At 42.2% G+C, this 20,956-nt stretch overlaps 1 protein-coding gene across 5 annotated transcripts in view; it reads right to left on the reverse strand.

Moving 5' to 3' along the window:
• The window catches only part of si:ch211-200p22.4 (phosphatidylinositol-binding clathrin assembly protein), a 110,487-nt gene extending 89,780 nt beyond the window's left edge, over positions 1-20,707 (reverse strand). For 3 of the 5 annotated variants that reach the window (XM_012922535.3, XM_012922536.3, XM_012922532.3), the window contains exon 1: positions 19,475-20,707. In XM_012922535.3, coding sequence (XP_012777989.1) covers positions 19,475-19,604 — 130 coding nt within the window. In that variant the 5' untranslated portion in view covers positions 19,605-20,707. The remainder of the gene's footprint in view (positions 1-19,474) is intronic. The other 2 variants (XM_012922533.3, XM_012922534.3) reach the window with 1 other exon arrangement.
• Positions 20,708-20,956: the final 249 nt, after the last annotated feature.

The following is a 20,956-nucleotide window of genomic DNA, read 5'->3' on the forward strand; positions in this document are numbered from 1 at the left end:
TTTCCCAACTATTAACAAGTCATAAGAGCATTTTTTAATGTTAATTTTAACCATTTACTTTACAACCAGTATTGTTGTTTTACGAGGTTCTTTCCCCCCCAATTCTAAATACAATGAATATCAGAAAGTGCTTTAATTCCATAGTAGTTCACAAGTTCACAGTTTTACATGGTTGCCAGACATGCTCACAAGAGTATGGAACAAACTTGACTATGGTATAGACACAAGTGGTGAGGACACAGTCAGCACTTGTGAACAGTGTAAGTTCTGTATGTAAAACTATATTTATCCAGGTATTTTAAAAAATACATCAGAAACTGATGTTGGACATTTAGCTGCAAAATGACAAGTACTCAGCAACGTTGCCTTATATAGTAATATAACCACAATACAAAATACAGTGAGCTGCGTCAAGTTTACTAAGCCAAAGATGCAGACCGATCGCTGCTGTCTGCGTTTATAAATTTGACGGCAGGTGTTTTTGCAGTACCAATCTGTGACAGTTCATCTCTGATTGTTTGGAGACAAGTTGCATCTCACCAGGTGACCTGTGTTTTCCAATCAAAAGCAATCACACTGCTGAGCAATCAGTTTGTTGCTGCAACTACTCGCAATTGGTTGAAGAATGTGAAAATATTTGTTGTAATCATCAGGTAATCATCGACTTTTCCCTAGTTGGACGCAAAGTCCTTGAGTGTGTCAGAGTCGTGTCAGCGGGGGTTCAGAATTCAGTCACAAGCTTCACGTAGGCTTCAAATAATTCCCGCAAGTGCTTAGTGAGCAGTTGAAACGCATTCTGGTAACATCCGACTTGTTCCTACCTTTTAAAAATGCATCTCAAACTTTCAAACTTCTGTGCTGCTATAACTCGATAGCAGGATTAGCATATGTTGATAACGTTCATTTAAAACAAAACGCGATTCCTTCCGTTCAACAGCTCTGGTTCTAAGAAGGTTGGTGCTCCAGTTTTAATTTAGTGTACCTGATCTGTAAAGTTTTATTTGTACAACAAGTTATACATTTATGTTTCTGCAAAAATAACTAAATCCTGAGAGTGGTGCTGGTATATTACCATCACTAGCACAGCATGAGAACCCCGGGATGATATCTGGTATTTTGCCATTTCCTGGCCTTTTTAAAGCAAATGCGTCAAACACATTCTACATCCAGCTTCTCGACCCTGTTCTGACATTTTGTACGCATCTGTCGGACACGATGGGACATCAGCGCCTTGCTCTGTATGCCTGACACACTCGGTCTCTCCACATTCAAGACCCTTCAGAGACCTCAGAGGGCAGGTCAGGTTCACATAGCTGGAATTCCAGAGGAGGATCTATCTGGACAAATCCACAGAGGAGATTTTAAGCATTTGGCTCCGATTGTTATGAAGAAAAGGCGAGTAAGTTCACACATAGCTATATTAAATTACTTAGATGGGACACATGACTGCCTGTGTAACCAGAAAAAACAATGCCGTGCTACCAGTCTTCATTCCCGGAAGTTGCTACAGCAACTGTTATTTGCTTTACTTAGTTTCTCAATGCCAAAGTATTCTGTAGGCAGAATATCACTCTAAAGTGAACGCTTATTTTTCCATAGTATAAATAGATACACCCACAGTTATAGTGGTGGATAGTCACAACAAACATGGGCATAATTTAAAATAATAAAAAGGTCACTGTATGTCCAATTAAGTCCAAAGCTACAGCTTCACACTGCTCCATATGCAGCTTTCCGTGCGTTTTCCTACTCCCGGGTCTAGTTATGCACATCCACCCAGCTTCTTTTATCACAAACTTTAATCCACTTCTCTGCCTACGAGTGCTTTTAAAAATGCTTTTTCGTCATTAAGGCTCGGCTTTCTGAGGAGTCCAAAAATAAAAATAATGAATTGGAGATGAGTTTAATAGTCCACTTCAACGATCCGCTGTTAGAGACACTAGCTCTAATCAGGCTGGAGATGGTCTCTCTGCGAATAGCCAAATTAAAACTCAGAAATGATAAAACAGCTTGCTTTTTTCGGTAGAATAGTGGTGTAGAGTTTGGTACCACTGCCTCAGGGCATGAAGTTCCTGGGTTCAAATCCACTGGCCAGCTTTGTGCAGAAACATAGGTTAGGATACAGCACCCCTGCTGAACTGTATAAATGGTAATGAAATGGATGGACCTTTACCTTTCTGTCCTGTCATTAGACTTAACAACATTTTGAATTCCTTTATGATGACAACCTCAAGGATCAAGGATTGTATGAGCGGTCGCCAGTAGCTTCCCAATGAAAGTAAAAAACATTTTTCCTTGCTTTTGATGATCTTGTGGGATAATCGGACATCTGGACTATGGAAAAACCTGCCCAACTCTGTCAACTACATGACAGAGCATCACCTCTTCTGCCATCAGTACAAATTCACTATTTTCTCAAGGACCAGTATATAAGCTGAACCTGAAGGCCTGAGAATTAGCCATGAGGTTCAAGAACAATCCTCCCAACCCCTCAGTTCTAGTCAATCCACAGGGAACTGAGATTACTGAGGTTTAATACCACGGCTAACTAAAAACAGGAGCACTGCCAAAGAGCCGAATGACCTTGCCGGACCTGCGCCGGTACCGAGTAAGAGAAGGACATGCACATTAGCAGAAACCATGCATATGAAAAGCCCGACACTGAAGGCACTGGGAGGAGTGCAGCCCCCAATCTGTTACAGATTAACACTCAGCAGAATCCGCACCTTGTCTGGCATGTACTTGTAATCTCCTTCTCCCCTCTGTCTGTCTTTGTGTTAGGGACTGTCGAGAGGTGTTGCCTCAAAAGAAGATTCCCCGTCCACCCCTCCCTCCACCTCTCTTCCCTCTCAAATCCCCCCTGATAGGAGGAGGAAAAGGAAAAAAGAGAGGTGTGAAGAATTGTAAGCCTGCTAAATTTGAAAACACATCACTTTCCTTTCCAGATTTATAGTCATACTAAGACAGCATTTTTTAAAACCTCGAAGAAGGCTTTTTGTAAACGCTCTGAAGAGTGGTTCAGTGTGAAAATGACAATGTTGTCTTGTACTGTCGACGGAGGAAACAAAGCTTCTCCTTTATCACCAGAGGCTCTCTGTCGCTTTCAATTCTTTCTATGACTGATCACTTTACGGGCAATGTAGCCAATCAAGCAGCAGATGTTACACCATTGATCTGCATTTATGTTTTCGCCGTAAGAGAATAAAACAGTGATGTGACTCAGTGTGCGCGTACAGCAGCACAAAAATTACTGTTCATGGTAGTTATCGGCTTCTGTTTACGAGCATCACGTCCCTTTTTATTCTCGCACAGCTGCATTAGAGATGCAGAAAATGTCAGGAGACTTCAGTTCGGTTTACACTATGTTAAAATGATATGACGTCTTAAAATTTACTTTAGAATTTGGACAGAAGAGAAATTCTGCCTGATGTTCAAACATATGATACTTTTAATGTCACCAAGATTAAAGAGAACAGGAGCTAAAAACAACCTGACTACATCAATGAATCCTCTTTAAACATGCAGTACAAGGGACTTGATGCACTTGCGGGATCGACTGCTGTCGGTATCAACTTGTGAATTCTTTTAAATGTTTAGCTTTCCTCTGTTATCATTAAGAGCAGAGTCCGTGGTGTGCTGCAGCATGTGAGAGCCGCCCCCGCCCCTCTCCTCTGTGTAATGTCTCATGCAAATCAGAAACAGAGGCAGCAAGACTAAAGCTTATCAGGTGCTGTATGTCTTATTGCTGTTTAAACAACTTTTCTTTTAGTGAGCTAAGCAACTCATGAAGACACAAGGGACACGTGACGTCCTAATCCTGCACCTCTATCTACTGGTACAACAAGTATTGCGATGAGTGTGCAACGGTTTGACCGAACAAGAAAACAGTTTGGAATTTTACACCTAAGAAAAAACAAACATTTAGACAACACATCAGACCTCAGTGCTGGATATCTCTGCTCATATGGACTGAGCACTGTGTTAGATGTGTTAGGAGCGAACTGCCACATTGTTCGAGGGAAATGAAAAGGATCAAACTACATACAGCTGAATTTAAAAACACTTTGAAAATTAAAGTGAAAAATTGATATTAAGGTTAGTCCATTTATCCAAAATTTTACTTGTTCTATGGCAAATCGGTGCTGGGTGGTGAGCATGGGGCCCAGTAGAAGACATCGGGCTCTCTATCCACCCACGTGAAATATATTTCTGATTGTTTGGTCAGAGACATTCACACCAGTCTCCTGCTGGTGCTCAACCTGTTCCTCCCTGCACATAGGAGCAGATACTGGTCCTGCTGATGGTTTAAGGACCAGTATCTGCTCTCCTAGAGTCTCCTGGAATCTCCTCTATGCACTTGAGACTGTGCTGGTAGACACTGCAAACCCACCTGCAATAGCACATATTGATGTTCCATCCTGGAAGAGTTGGACTACCTGTGCAATCTCCTTCGAGTCCAAGTATTGCCTCATGCTACCAGTAGTAACACTGACCCCAGCCAAACACAGAACTAGTGAACAAAGAGTCAGAAAGTTTCAAAATGTTCCTTCTGGAAAAAAAATTACCTGACAGCACTTTTTACTGAATACAGAAAAATCAGGATCAGGCTGGGATTTGTGAAGATTTAACCAATTCCAGTCATTATTTTTCCTATTCCCATACATATTTGAAGCTACATGCCAAATGGTTTTTTTCTCCAGCTTCTCAACAGTAAATATTTGCTGTGTGGCTGTGAAGTGAACAACCCAGTGTCTTGAACTGAAGAATTTTTCGCTACCGTCTGAGATTTCTGGCCAGATTTTTAAGAGCTGTGTGTTAAATCTCACACCACGGATGTCAAACTCATTTCAGTTAATGGGCCACGTGGGAGCACAGTTTGATCTAAAGTGTGTTGAGCCCATAAAACGATTTCAAAAAGTACCCAATAAATAATCACCTCCAAATTCTTTTCCTTTGCTTTCAGTGTAAGGAAGTAAATTCTGGATGGCTAAGGGTCCCCAGCCTGAGACTTCCCAGGAATATTAAGTGCAGTTTTAACAGTGGATATCAGTTTTCCTACGATCGGCAGTGAATCAAAGAAAGACTCAGACTCACTGACGATATCTTTGCCGGAAAGGAGGACTGACTAGGATTAAAACCCACAATTTGGACATCCGCTCTCATTAAATGATCTAGTAAATGTTCTTACACCGTTCGTGATGCACTCTGGTGCAGATGGATCAGTTTGGACCCCTCTGGCCTGCAGACCATACGTTTGACACATTGACATTAAAACATGATTCTAAGTTTTAATGGCGATAGTTTCTGAATACGAAAAATCAAAGAGATTCACATCAATACAGGACAAGGTAAAATGGACAAGATAGGGCAGAGGTAGCAAGGCAGAAGAGGAGTAGCAAATTAAGTGAAGGGTAGAAACTAAGACAGAGTGCCACCAGAAGTCGGTCTATTAATAGACTAGCTGTGGTTCTGGAGCTTTAATTCTCCCCTTGAGGTCTTAAATAAGAGCAGTTTCCCCCTCTCCTTTGTGCCCCTGTCACACAGGCACACAGAGAAAGATAGACTGAAAAAGCAACTGAGACAAACTCCCTGCTTTTCTCCAGCTGCACTGTTTTCATGGGGGGGATTCGGGAAATCTTGTCAAGTAAATAGGTTTGAAGTCTCTGTGCATGCACATCTCTGAGAGAACGTCTGCGCACAACCGTCTGGGGAGGAGGGGGTGTCTGCCGGTTTGTGTCAGGAATAAAGGAGCGATGCCGACAGAGCGAACGACGGCGGGCATGCGGATAGATGTACATGCACACAGGTAGAGCAGGGAAGGAAAACTAAGCAGTTGAACCCAGCCAAAGGCTCCTGAGAGAACAAGGCTAAAAATAACCTGACATCAGAACGGGACGGGAACAGAAGCACTGAATGTTCCCAAACAACACGCACAGGCAGACAAAGCCCGTTTCAAACCATGTGCTACCATTACCTAACACACTAAACCTGTCAGCGTTCAACATGAATGCTACAGTGCTTTGGATTTGTGCAGGCAAAGGTTTCCCTTGAGCAGGACGCTCAACTCCAACTCACGCATTTAATGGTCCCTAAAAAAAAAAAAAAAAAAAAAAAAAAACCACACCAAAAATCGCTAAACCAAACGATCGGGTCTTTTCTTTGCATTGTGAGAATTTCCAGAGGAGAGGTGACGGGTTCCACATAATGAGCAATGTGTGGGTAATACCTTTTTATTCTGCCATTTAGTTGATCTAATAGAAATACTTGTCATACTTAAGGCTGTTGCACACTGAACGAATTGCGAAAAATCTGAACTTGCTGTGCAACCTATATACACACAGCGAAAGCGTTCAGTTTCGCAGAAAATTCATCCTCAAAAAAATGTGTTGTTTAAAAAACACAAAACAAACCGTGAAGTTGACATCAAGCCACGATAAGCTGGTCCTGATGTTTCTAAATAAAGAAAAGGTAGAAGCTGAGGCTCTAGGTGCATTTAATTCTCACGAGAAGGCAGCAGGGAGACTGTCATGGCTCGATCGAGGAGTTTAAGCTGTATCACGGCCACTTTAGTACATATTTCAGGGTGTCAGTACAGCAGTTTGAGCTCTTGTTGGTAGAGTTGAGACCACAACTGAGGAAGTGGAGAAATAATTTCAGAGAGCCGATTGACCCGGAGCAGATTCTAGCTGTGTGTCTGAGGTAAAACAACACTGACATTATTAAACTCCCAGACGAGTCATACTGTTCATGTGGCTGTAGAGCTGGAGCTTCTCAGCTGGAGAAACATTTTGTGACTTGGTTGAATTTTTAGAGATGTTTGGAACCACCCAACATCTTTAAGAAAAAGCACAGCTAAATATCGATGTTTTCATATGTCCAGTGTAAAAGTCATTTATCTCCTCCACTTTTAGCCAATTTGGAGTTCACAGTTTCCTGAAAAATATTTGGGCTCGGTGAGTTGGGTCCATTTTCCACCTTGTATTGGCTTAATAAATAAAGAATCCAATAAAAACAATGATGTTTTAGGGCACGAAACTATGAAAATGTCCCACAGAACAGTTTGTCACTACTCAATATCATACAGAGTTATTTTGTCCATTGTTAATATAAATGTATTGTTTAATCCTTTTGGGTACAGGACATCTACTTGTCCATGTGCTCAGGTAACTTGTTTCCTTTTTTTTGCAACTGAATAGTCAAAAAGCTGACGATGAGTTTAATCTGGTTAGTTTCACAGCAAGAAAATGAGATGAGGGAGAAAAATGCAAAAGAAAATGAACTACAAGGGGATTTTCCTGCAATAACATGAGGTTGTGAAATACATCCTGCTAATTTAAAGCCAATTAAGGCTTTGATTAAATATTTGCCATATAACTTAATCTTAATTTAAATATTACTCTTTATAATTTTTTTTTTTTTTTAAAAAGGCTTCTCCTGTGAGCACAATCGGTAATGCAAGCTCCTGTTGACTGTGCTTCAGTATCACTACCTGATTGTGCGAGTTCACTGACTGTGCAGCATGTTTGCGACAGACTCCCTGCTCTCCCGCTTCACATCACGTGCACTCCCCTGTGCTTGGCTCGAAATGGACGTATCCAGACAGCAGTAAGCCGGTTTTCCTGGCTGCTAGTCTAAACTGAGCCTATCTCCGCTCTGCAGTCAGGGAGGGGTTTTCCCACTCTGTTTAGATAGCATTAGACGCACCTCACAATCACTTAAGAAGCAGGCCCCCCTCCCTACTTACCCACCACCAGCTACACCCAGCAGCGGGTCTAATCAGGGCTGGAATCAATGAAAAGCAAATAGCAGGAAATAAACTGGCCTTTGTGTCCTTTAATGTCCCCAGTCTTTCTTTTTTTCAATTCTCTGAATACTTTCTTTGATGGGGTTCAGTGGATGGAAACGAGTTGCTCCGTGTGTGTACTCTGTGTAATGAGAATACAGAAGAGTAAAGACCAGACGGGGACGGAGTGACAGGGCGACAAAGAAGGGCACGCCACGCGAGGAATTAAAATTAAACAGCAAATATACTGATCGCTAAACTCAAACTGATTTTTTCTCCCTCCCGCATGAGGAAAAATAAAGTGTATTTAGCCGACGTATTTAGAAACAGTTTCAAAGCTTCAAGCCAGACGTGCTCGCAACCTCTGCGTGCGCCGCAGTCTGTCGTTTTTTCTTCTAGAGCAAGCCCACATAGCACTGCCTCTCCACAATAAGACACTTAAGACTGGCTGTTCCTTTACAACTCACTGATTAGCACTCATTGCCTTTCATATTATTTCAACACCTGCTGAGTCACCAGCAGCTCCTGTGCACCCTGGGATGCAGCAATATAGAAAAGAGGGAGTGTTGCATTTAAAGTCTCTCCTTCATGCATGGGTCCATAGCTGACCAGGCTATCAAAAAACAGTAGACTACCATTTTGGTTCTTTGAAGCCGACATGACATCAAACCCTCTCTTATGCGTATCCTCTGACGGAGGGTCCCACTCAGCCCACTGGATTCTCTACAAAGTCCAAAACTGCAGTGAAGACCTCAACTGCTACGAGTTTTTAAACAAGATCCCAGCTTTACCACAGTTTTGAAACTCTATGAATCAAGCAACTTACTGAAATCTCAAAATATTTTCCATACTAATACTACTCTAATACTATTGTTACCTCCACCGTTGGCGTGTGTCATTCTATCTGTGAACACGTTAGCTCGAAAAGTTCTGAATGAACTTTGCATGGCCGTAGAGTTAAATCCATTAAATTTATCTTGAAGGTGAAACCTCTTTAGTTCTGCCACCTCTTTCAGGCTAAAAGTGTAAAAGCAATGGTAAACAGTAACTAATTACATACATGGGCCATCTTAACAGCTTTAGCTGGTGTCTAAAAACCCTCATTAAACACACCCCTCCCTCCCTGAAATTAGTCCTAACAGAGACTCTGATAAGGCCTGAAATAATTCAGGTACTGATGATACAGAGTTCACAACCCAACTCTGTTACAGTCGGAGCAATTTATGCTCCACTTCCTGTTTGGCAAGAGGAAGGTTTGGTAAGATCCTTTGGGTTTTGACCAGAAGGCAGCAATGCTGCGCTGTTTTGAAGACACCTTATGAATTGGCTAATGATAAAAGCCTCATGCTCTGCAGGTACCTGATGATTTGATTATTTCCCGTTTCTTGAAGCTGTATTATTTGCAGCAGAGCTCCCTCAGCTCTGTTCTGTACAACTTTCCATAATTATTTTATTTAATTGTTTTGTTATTTCCAAGTTAAAAGGCCTGTTTATGCTAAAATACATCAATTTATATTAGGAAATTATATGTGTATACAGTTAGACCCATAGGTTTACAATGGTAAGATTCTCAGCCTCTGTAAACCACGGTGCATTGGAAATCAATTAAGACTTCAAGCTAACTTAAAGTCTAAAAATTAAGTTAAGGGGTTTATTAAAAGTACTGTATTATTAGTTTGTGGAATTTTAGACATTTTTATACATTAGATGCACATTTTTAGAGGGTTTTAATTTAAAATAAGTGCATTACATCTTAAAATCACACCTGTAAACATATTCCAGCACACATGAGAGAGCACTCAAGGTGACCTGCGAGCTGCTGTCTGATGTGGAGTCATAAAGTTTGAATGAGCACCAACTCGCTGGAGGCGGAAACACAAACCACATAAACCAGAGCTTAATAACTCAGCGCCCACAAGATCTTTGTTTGCCTCCTAAACAAACCTGGAGAAACAACGCTGTTGCCCAGACAAAGCGAGTCAAAGCACTGGTGTAGAGGACTGCTCTAGCGCCACATCAATTTGTCGTGTAAGCGTAACCCAGTTTTAAGGTTTGGCTAAAAATGGCTCGACACAACATGATGTAAAAGGACATGTGGACCGGCAGCTCAGCTAGCCGGCTAAAAAATAAATAAATAACAAAATCATGTGGCATGTTGTATTAAGCTACCATAAACTTAACTGCTACTGAGCAGAAAGGCATGAAAATGGACACAATAACAGGATACGCTGACCAAGAATCTAAAAAGGCATGTAGGATGGGACAAAAGCAGGCAGGGCAGGAGGGGAAGACGGCACGAGCATACAGGCCAAATGGTCATTTTTTGGCGACCATGTACCTTCCACTCTGGCAAGCCGGGGCAACCTTTGGAACTGCTATCATAGGATAAAAGGGAGAAACTTCCAGTCAATGCTCAGGTCAGCTGCCTACAATGGCACAGACTGCACAAGCCTCCAAACATGAGTCAACACATCCATGTGGGCAGACACCCAATAAGGCGCTACGTTGTCAATCTCTGCATCCGTGTGTGGCCACAGAGCAGCTTTAGATTAGCACTGCCGCACTGTTAGAGACAGAACTAAACTCTTATCTCCAATAAAACGACCCAAGAAAACAGTCAAAAAGAGCTATAAAAAATCTAAGTAAATAAATAAATAAAAGTCTTATGTATCCTGGAACAAAATGTTTCAGTGTAATGACGCAACTCCAGCAGCAGCGCTGACCGTCAGAGACTCAGCAAACATTTATTACTGGCACTGTTTGGAGAAACCCCACAGGTTATACCCAAAAATGACTCTTAGGCCCAGAGGAGTGTGTGTGTTGGGGGGGAGGTTTGTCCAGCAAAATTCATTGTTTAATTTAATTATTAACACAAGCTTAAAGTGGTCAGATGAAAATCTGAAGCAAAATGATTTTAATGCACCACTCAAAGGCTTTGTCTTGAAAGCCCCAGTATGTCACACAGCCACTTCTATTTATGCTTGCCATTAAGGCACTGGAAGCGGCTCCAGTATTCTCCTGAATGATAGGTGTCACCACGCAGACAATACCGCCACGTCAGTGCAGATGTAGAAGGAGACAAAGTCAAAAATAGAAGAAAAGACTTTGCCAAGTGCTTTCCCCCCTTCCATAAGGTCTCATGTTTTCAAATTATTGTTTAATCTGTGAATCTCTGAGCTTCTGTACTAAAATATCATTACAAACTATAGAAAGACAGGGTATTAGATGTTGCTGGAAAGTAGTTTATCCAAAAAAAAAGCATGGCAATTTTAAGGTGCATCATAAGGGCTTCTTGACACCTCTTCTTGTCTAGGACAGGTCTTCATCACGTTTGCACTGAACCTGAAGATAATCAGACATAATATTTTTATCTCCTTACTTTTATTTCCACCAACATCTGCTAATAAGAGTTCTGTAGACCTCGAGGTCTCTGAATCACCCTACCATGGCTCAATCACCTTTTCATGTCAACCTTCAAAAACAACAATAGAGCAACAACATAGAAAACAGGTAGATGATCCAGAGGTGGTTCACTGTCTGGGCATGAGATCAGAGCTAGAGCAGGCAGGACTGCCATTTCATGCACACCTTCACATGAGTGACTGATGTCAGGGTGTGAGAGTTCTGGAGACCCCCCACCACCAACATCCATTAAAGTAAATAAATCGCAAACACACAAAGTAGTTCCCCCACTCTATTTTTTTAATTTATTTACAGTTGCTGGATGTTCCATCACCTTAACCGGGGACAAACACCCAACTGCATAAACAAAGGTTGTAAAAACCGCAGAGCTATTGAGTTGACGGTCAATTTCGCCATCCAACTTCCCCAGTCAACTAAAGTCCATTTAACACATGCCAGTTGGCTGGTTTGCTGCCATGACAACAGAGCAGTAGTGAACGGGAAACTAGACTTCAGTTTAAATGTCACAACTTCTTCCTGACAGCTATAAGATTGCAAAACAATCTCAATGATGAGAAAAAGAGGTGGGGGGAAAAAAGCAACCTCCCGAGTGTGGAAGTCTGCTTAGAGAGGCCGGATTCAACAAACAGCATCTCTCAACTTGACAACATGCAAACTGCAAGCAGGTGTGCCAGGGGAAACAGACACTTTCCCAACACGCTCCGACCCTCCCTCACTGATTTTTATGACAATAATCTCCACAAATAGAAGAGCCTTTTCAGCCCTGATGGGGAAGAGCTCGTCATTTTTGCCGCTGACTCACACGCCGGGGTTAATTGAGGTGGACAGTCCCAATCATGACACTAAATGGCTTTAAAACGGCACTTATTTTCGCCGGTGGCGCGTGAATGTCACGGCTTCGCGGCAGCCCTCATGAACCCCTTACGCGCCCGCCGCTGGCAGCTCCGAAAGGCATCTGCCAGGGTTATTCGGTTATTGGGTCTAGATGCAAATATGCCTGTGAGATCATTCACAGCTTGCTGTCAGACAGTCACAGCTGCTTGCGGTGAATTTGTGCCAAGAGGAGAGCAATAGAAAATGATGGTGGTGTGTTTGTGTGCATGCAGAAGTAAGGGGCTCTGACTGTGTCAGAAATAGAGATGCTGAAAGAAAGAAAAAAAAAAAACAAACTAAAACTAAAACTCAGCAGCAGCACAGTCTAACCTGTGCTTTGGTGTCCAGGTTGTCCTCTGACCACAGATAAGCGGCTCTGTAGGCAAACAATTCCCTAATTTATGGAAATGTTAGCTGCTGGACCAGTTCAGACTGGTAGCAACTGTCTCTAGATTCTGACATAACCTGCATTTTACCTCTGCCTCCTGAATGCATCGTTAATACAAACTGACATTAGATTAGCACCCTGCTGCAGAAAATGTCAGTTATTTAATAACTCTCCAAGGGCCAAGATCTTCAGACTTTGTAAATGTAGCAAGGTCATTCAATATTTAAAAAAATAAATAAGTATTGGTTTCTACCAATGCTACCCCTCAGCCTCATAGTATAGTCTCCTATGACATCAATTTAAAAATCTTAGGCAACTTCTTCAGTTATTGCATTTACAAGATATTCAGGAAACATGACCTTTGACACTGACCTTGAGGTCAAGAGCACGGATATTTGAACTTATCCGAGACTTTCACTAGATTTAACTATCAAATCATTGGTGACATCCTTTTCAAGCTATCGTTTTATTTTTAGAAAATCTGACCTCCGATACCACAGATATTTTGATATAGGAAGCAGTCCATTTACCACTTCCTCAAATTAGATAAGGTTGGGTTAAATCTTGGTCTTTAGCTTTTCCATCATATTTGAGCCCTTAAAACCTCCTGAGTACAGGTGAGAGTGACGCATCTGTTTACTTAAGAAAAAAAAAAAAAAAAAAAAGAACAAAACTGAGAAGATGCTTTTTTGGGGTAACCATTCAAGAATAATATCACCATGTTGAGTAGGCAGCCTATCAAAACGAGATTTGATTCCAGTTCCATCATCTAGGGGTGGCTGATCTGATGGTTGCAGTAAGCTTAAACAAAGCTGAAATGTATCTTTCATTTCTAAGATATCATGCAGATAGGTCATGTATTAAGGTAGATACGAGAGATTAAAAACAGGCATCTTATTTTTTTTTTTTTTTTTCCACAGAATGAGCCAGCAGTCTTTAGACAAGTAAACTTCACTACAGATTCTCATTAGCTTTAAAGACCTGCATGAAACTTTAGTACCCAAACGGCTATGGCACTGGAGTGCAACCATAAACTAAAGCCCCAGTAATAAACACAGACTGCATCAGTGAGGCCTGGCTAAGCATCACAGAGCCTGGGTTATTTGTGTAACCACCACGGATAACAAAAGCAGATTAAAACTTCCAGTTGAAATTATGACACAAATTTCATTTCAAGCTTGTTTGATTTCAGCGTGAATCCAAATGTCCGGATAATAGTTACACTCCTAAACCAATACATAATCATGCAATGTAAGACTTGTCGGGGTGTTCTCCTCGCAAATTACACTGTTTAGGAGGTTTGTTTGGCGATATTTCAATTCAGCGTACCCAAGAGTCCCATTACCAACACATTTTGTTGGCAGTGTGGGGAGAATCTGTTCAGAACTAAAAATAATGTAAAGTTTCGAACAGTGTTTCTGTTTCTGTCTGTTTTAGACACGTTACTTCAGTCTCCTGCCACCAGGCCTTCAGCTGACAGCGAAGCACTGCTCAACACAGCCGACGTATTATCTATCGCTGCTGCTGACATTTCCCAGTACAGCGGGAACCAAAAATAGTGCGTCTATATTACTGTATTATAAAGACTTAGTAAGTTATAAACATCCATCAATCTATCCATAAATCTTCCGTCTGCCTCCAGACTTTCCAATGTATGCCCCAACCTCTGAGCCTATGACAGATGAGAGAGGCTCCAGGCACACCAGCTCACCTCTTGGACTCTACTAGAGTAGCTTTGCATGACTGATAGTTCAGAATAATCCTTATTTGTGTTATAATAAGGCTGTTTTAGTTTGCCTTTTAAAAAAGCCATCTTCCCTTTCCCCCAACACCATTAATGATGACCTTTGACACCTCAGCACATACGAACAACATAGACCACCAAGACGCGGTTTGACAACCATTAGAATAGTTTCCAGGTTTTTCCAAGGGTAGATGCATAGGCAGAGACCACCCTCATTAACTACTCAGGCAAACACAGTCATTCTTTTCTATAAACAGGCCTGCCTTCTTGGTCACCATACAGAGCCATACAGAGGGTCTGAAATCAAGCATTTAACACAGGTTGTTGGCTCACAGTGATTACCTTCATATAAGCTGACCTCTGTATTTAAATCTATGTTTGATCTGAGCCTCCCTTGCTGTAACAGTATAACAAGGGAAAGCATAACAGCATGAATGGGGCTCACCTACAGGCAGACAATCCAGTATTTACTGCTTTACTGGATAGTTGAATAAGCTGGCTGACTAGTTGACTGAGTAGTGATCGAATACACTCCCTGCCAGCCTCACATTCTTGCTAACCGACTCACAAATTGACTACCTGCCAGACTGAATGACAAACAGATAGCCTGCCTTTTATTCCTGCCTGCTGGCTGCCCTTCCTTCATACCAGCAACACAATGAAGTTAACAGCCTGACAACACTGCATGTTATCTTCGTGTTAAAATCATCAGAAGGACAAATACCATGCAATGCACTGCTCACCGATTGCCCCTTCCCCCAACGGCACCGAGGTTGTTGCTCTCACAAAGAAATCAATATCTATAATGATTAAGCTTGACGTGGCATATTGGCTATTAAAGTCCGGCCAGGTTCACAAAGGAACAGAGACAATGCATGTCTTTTTCCTCTAACGTCAGCAGCTGAGTCTTGTGAGCGAGGAGGAGGCGGAGTTGACGGATGCGAGGCAGCTGAGCTGAAACATCAATCAAATATGTGCATCCCACAGCCGACAAAGGCAGTTCCCAGAAACAGATCTTCAGCACATTTAGTCTCAGCAATGTCTAAGACGGCGCTGCTTTTATTTTTATTCCATTTATTCATTTTTTTGCTCTTTTATGATGGCACATTTGCATCACAGCCACCTTCAACATGACTCAGGTTTAATTTGAGGGATGCCACTGACAATGAAATATGGTCATTCACTCTTTATGACCAAGATAGGACATAAGGTGACAATCAGGAATCAATTACTAATCTAAAAGGCGATGAGAGTACAATGTGCTCTGCGCTCCTGCACCTGAAAGTGTCTGAGGGGATTTCCCAACAAATAAAGGCCATTAAAGCTGCCATATCAAGAAATGTCATGTTTCTCCCATGATCTGTGAGGCATTTGAGTGATTTATGCTCTCCTTGAAAACAAGATAACCACAATGCATCCTTCTGGGACCTCGGGACTTCTATCACTTGCTGTGTTATCTCTGTCTACGACTCTTCTTGAAGTCCGTACTAAAGGAACTGGCTACAAGAGCTGCGTATCGGCGCCAGACCCCAAAACACCAGAAGCCTTTGATTGAAGTAATGTATTGGCTGATTAGAGCTTCACAAATAAGAACAGGTGCTGGCATGATTAGTCAGCTGACAAAAATGTTAACACTAACCATTTAGACGGTTACTGTTTAAACTTTGACAAGCAGAAAAGCCAAATGGCATCTCAATTTAACCCTATGATGTCCAAGCCCTGAATTGGATTCCTGTGAGCAATCTTTGTCTAACGTACGACATTCCCTACATTACGTCCCTCTAGTTTTTCCACTTCCTTGTACATTCCCCCACTTCCCTCCAAACAGTTTCAGCAATCTCCCTCCGAGAATTTAACGACATTTGCGCATCATACTGATGCTATGATTATTACCTTTGTATTGATTGTTATTCTCTCCCTGATACATTTAAAAACTACAAAAAAAAAGCAGAAATGCACATGAGGAATCGACTGTGCTGAACAGCCCACTCACAATAGTGGTGAGCTGCATAGAGCAGACCAGTAGTTACATTTCTAGGGAGGTGCACATCAGATTATCATAATTATAAATGTCTGAGGTGAGAAACTGCAAAACAAATGGAAATGTACTGAGGATTGTGCACTCGCACCAAGCTATGTCAGGGTGTAATGGGTTCATTGATCCACCTTTGCACCTACAGAGAAAATGTGTTTTTCTACTGCTTTTTCTCTACAATCTAACAGATAAAAGTTGTATTTACATAACACCAAATCACAAAGACACTCAAATAAAACAGAGTAAACCCCAACATTTTGGTGACCACGGGAAGGTAAAACTCCCTTTTAATAGGAAGAACCTTACACCAGAAGTAGGCTTAAGGACGGGCAATCATCTGCCCTGACTGGTTGGGGCTTTTATCATTTTGGGTGGCTACGTTTCTCTCTTAGTATATTAGGTGTATATAGTTGTTTTTGGTTAGAACAGCAAAGAGGCTTAAGCCAATTACTCTCCAGTTTAAATGGTCAGCTGCCGACTCTGAACCTAAGTCCAACCACCTTGGGTTTTGTATCCAAACCTAGCTTACGAAACTCAATTACATGTGACCCAACAGTTTAACCTGACCTTCAACACATTGGGTGTGGTGTCCAACCCTAACCAACAATGGCATTTAAAGCTAACCCAACAGCTTGACCTAACCCTAACTTCTTGTTTTAAGTGTCTATCTATAACCAATGTTGGGTGTAGTGCCTAACTCAAACACCACCTCATTTCAAACTGACCTTGCCCCGACCCTGACAGATCTATGGTTTTAAGCTCTTAAATGCTGTTTAGGGAGCTCAAGAAGGCTGAAATATTCTAACATGATTAAACAAATAAACAAACTATCAAAGCTTTTCATTAAAAAGGCATTTGGTGGTTCTCCAGAACAGACGGGAAGTGATTATAGTTAAGATAGCTAAGGAATTCTTGCTATCATAGGGAAACAGTTAACTTTTTTTTTTTTTTTTTTTTTAAATTCCTATTTGATAGATTTCACCCATTTTCAAGCAATAAAACTCAAACATCCAGGTCTAAGGTCCTGAAATGTGACAATTCTATGGTTTGTTTGGCATTTTGGGTTCGGGACACACCAACTGTGAAAATCTTGGCCAACATCAACATGGACCTTATTTTTATTTGTTTTCTTATTTGTTACCCTCTCTGGAAACAAAAGCTATTCTTCACGAAAGTACATGGTGTGTTTGAAATTCTTCCAGCAATGTTCCACACAGAACATTTAACTAGTAGAGAAACAGACCGATATCAGTCTACGATTGAATGGGGTCAAGTTGGTATTCATATATTCTGCCAAGCAAAATGTGTTTGATGCCTTAGCTGAACCTATTTCAGGAGGGAAGTGAGATGGGTCGTCTTGTTAGTAGAGTAGTATTCCCAGAGTATTTTAGTTTATTTATTTGGATTTATTGAATAAAATATTGATATTTGGTGTCTCTCTATCAATTCAATATTGAGACACTGTGCTGAATCGATTTTCCACCCATTCCTAGAGTTATGCCCACAATTTATGCGACAAAGAAAGCTATCAGCCACTGACATCAGTAAACTGTGCTTGATGATGAGCTGATATCATTTAACAGTTATCTGATGTATGAGTGTATCCCCATCTTTGATAGTAAAACTTAGCATCTCTGAGTTTTAAGAACTCATTTTACACAGAACTGTAGACGAGAGCCTACTTGTCCGATCTTTCAGGACTGATCTATTATTTTTGGCGACAGGAAGACGAGAGAAGCTGTGAATTTTTTTTTTTTCTTCACAGCTTTGTACTCGCCTAACCTAACAGAGAGTGCCAGGTCTAATCTATTTAAGGTTCCAGTCAGAGTCGACTTCAAACTAAGCAGCATATTGTCTCAGAAGTCACCGGCGTGGGTGAATTTTATAAAAAAGGATGGCCAAAAAGTCGAGAGTAAACTTTTCAACACCTTCCAGAGTGACACATCATCTAAAACAGTGAGCTGGCTTGATGTTCAGATGTTCTCCCAACTGTAGTTTGAATGCCTGAGAGACTGACTGAACAAATCAGGAATGACACATTTCAAAAAACAGCAGGGACATCTAGAGACTGCTTCACCTGCTGGCTGTGATGCCTCCTCTCCATTCCTGAGGACATGAACCCAATGAAAGTTACACCTCAGTCGCTTCTTTGCTGCAGTCACCAGGAAACATATGCACACAGTTCTGTGCTTTGCAAATCACATGAATATAGCACAGCTTTGCATGACCGACCATTCAAAATAAATGCTGAAATAAGCTGTTCTACTTCCTCTCCCTTTAAACGCCAACTTTCCTCTGATTGGCTGCTTCTCACAAACAGAAGGTTTGATCCACAGTCAGTAAAAAAGACCAATGTAGCCACTTTGAAGTCACCCAGTGGTGTTCAACTTGCAAGTTTCAAGCCTCAATGTTGGCGTTTTGGTTACTGCCATCATAATTATAAAGGCACCAACAGCACAAATGGGTTCAAACAACCCACTTCAGTGATTTTATTTTGTGGCAGTGAGGCTGAGCATACACCTTTGAGGGGTACGACTTAAGGGGTCCACTATGCTCGCCCTTGCGACCAGCGGCACATGGCATAAGTGGCATCACATCTGCTGGCACAAGCCACGTTTTGGCATCGTTTTAGCCAGTTGTGCACCACTCCATTTTTGTAACCTTGAAAGTTTTGCTCTATAGAAGAGCTATATGGCAAGCATAAGTGCACTTGGTTGTCTATTAATCTCACTGTCACTGTGTGATGTAACTAGTGGCCTTTAAGAGCGTGAAAACTCTCCATGGTCCCTGGCAAATATGTAAACCACAACACTATTTATTTTTACTGTAAAGTTGGATATTTTAACATGGGGGTCTATGAAGCCAGCATCAAGTGCCCATTGCAGCAAATGCAGCTTGTAGGGCTTCCGATTGGTGGAGGGTGGGGCAGGAGGTGCTCATTCCAGAGAAGCCCATATTAGGGATAGTATCTCTCAGTGATGTCATAGAGAGCCAAGAGTAGAAAAAAATGAGGGTTTCAACCTCTGCCAAGCCTGGGATTTTGACTTGAAACGTTCTGGATCTTTAATAGGATCACCAGCCATTACAGCCATACACATATGTGACAGAAAACCATTTGCTGTCTAATCTAGCTGATTGGACTGGACTGTCCAACCACAGCCAGGTTAAAGTGAAGAAGAGGACAGATACAAGGGGAGGGGAATGATGTGTGGAGGGGGGTCTACTCACAGTCAAGGTGCTTCTTCTTCGGTCCGCTCACTTCATGCGTGGTGGCTTTGCACACAGCCTTGCTGATAGCCGACCCGGTCATGCTGTGCTGAGCTGCTGTGATCCGATCCGTGATAGATTGGCCCGACATCGCACCGACTTTTTTCTTTCCCCCCCTTCAATCAGCGAAAATAGTACAATAACGATCCGATCAATGGATCAACTCAACGTGACTTCACTGTCAAGTGGAGGTAACAGAGAGCAGGGATCACACACCCTCAGACACACACTGTCTTCCACACAACCTGTGCAGCAATGTCTGCTCACGACAGGTACAAGAACAATCTGTTTAACTACAATCTGAATTTAAAAATGAAACAAAAAAATGTTTGGCAACTGTTTGTTCCGTCTATCTATTTATGCAGTAAACACAACACGAGCCAGTCTGTGTTAGCTAATGTTTCCGTTGCAGTACTCGAACCAAGAGAGAGTCCCACTGTGGAATCCGCAAACACTTGAAATTACTTTCTGGCCACAAATAAACATAGCTAACTGGCTGCTTTGTAACCCGGAGTCACCAAAAAGTCGAGTCCAACTCGGGCAGGGCAGAGGGGGAAAGTAATCCTGGTGAAATCACAGCTTGGAAAACAGTTTAAAAAAAATAGAGTTCCTCTTCCACGTCAACTTGTTAGCTTGGACCGCAGCTCAGCTATCACTGGTCGCTTGGCGAAGCGTGCGTTAAATCGTCCCTTGGGCGTAAAAAGTCTCTCAGACAGGAGCAGCGCATTGTTTGAAGTTTACAGGAGGACGGTGTGACACTGACAGCCGGGACAGTTGCAGTTTCCCACGGTGAGAGGAGACGCGAGGACCGGCGGTGGGGGTTAGCCGAGATGCTAGCAGGGTTAGCTAAAGCCAACCAGCCAGGCGGGCGGGTAGAGAGAAAGCGGGTTCCTGTGGTCTGTGACCGGGGAGCCGAGCCGGCGGAGCCGCTGAGTTAAAAAAAGAAAGAAACAAAAAAACCTCCCTGACAGCTCCCTTAGCTCGCCTGTTTCCCTTCACGGTCCTCGGGCTCAGTTTGGTGCTTCCCTCCGTCTGCCGTCACCACATTACTGGCTCCCGTTGTTCTTTTTTTATTTTTCTTACCGACAGTTCGGTCCGGTGCCGCCGTATGGAAAGTCTCGCCAGTGGTTTCTCTTTGCGCACTCACTGACTGACTGACTGACTGAATGCTCGCTCCTGTGCTGGACAAAATGGCAGCGTAAAAAATCAGCTGATCTCACAACTGTGCTGAGTTCACGCATCCCCTCCTTTGGCTGGGAATCCGCATACCTACAATCCCACCTCGTTCTCGAGCGGTGGCTCGTGACGTCCAGGTTCTTCGCACAGATCTCATTTAAAGTGTTCAAGTTAAAACGCATGTTTACATGAAGAATGATAGTGCAGTAAACAGTTTCCCTGGATAGTCAAAGGAGCTTGCAAAGAAAAGCGTCTGGACTTCTTTAA

Source organism: Maylandia zebra, linkage group LG3 (genome assembly GCF_041146795.1).
Source record: "Maylandia zebra isolate NMK-2024a linkage group LG3, Mzebra_GT3a, whole genome shotgun sequence".
NCBI lineage: Eukaryota > Metazoa > Chordata > Actinopteri > Cichliformes > Cichlidae > Maylandia > Maylandia zebra.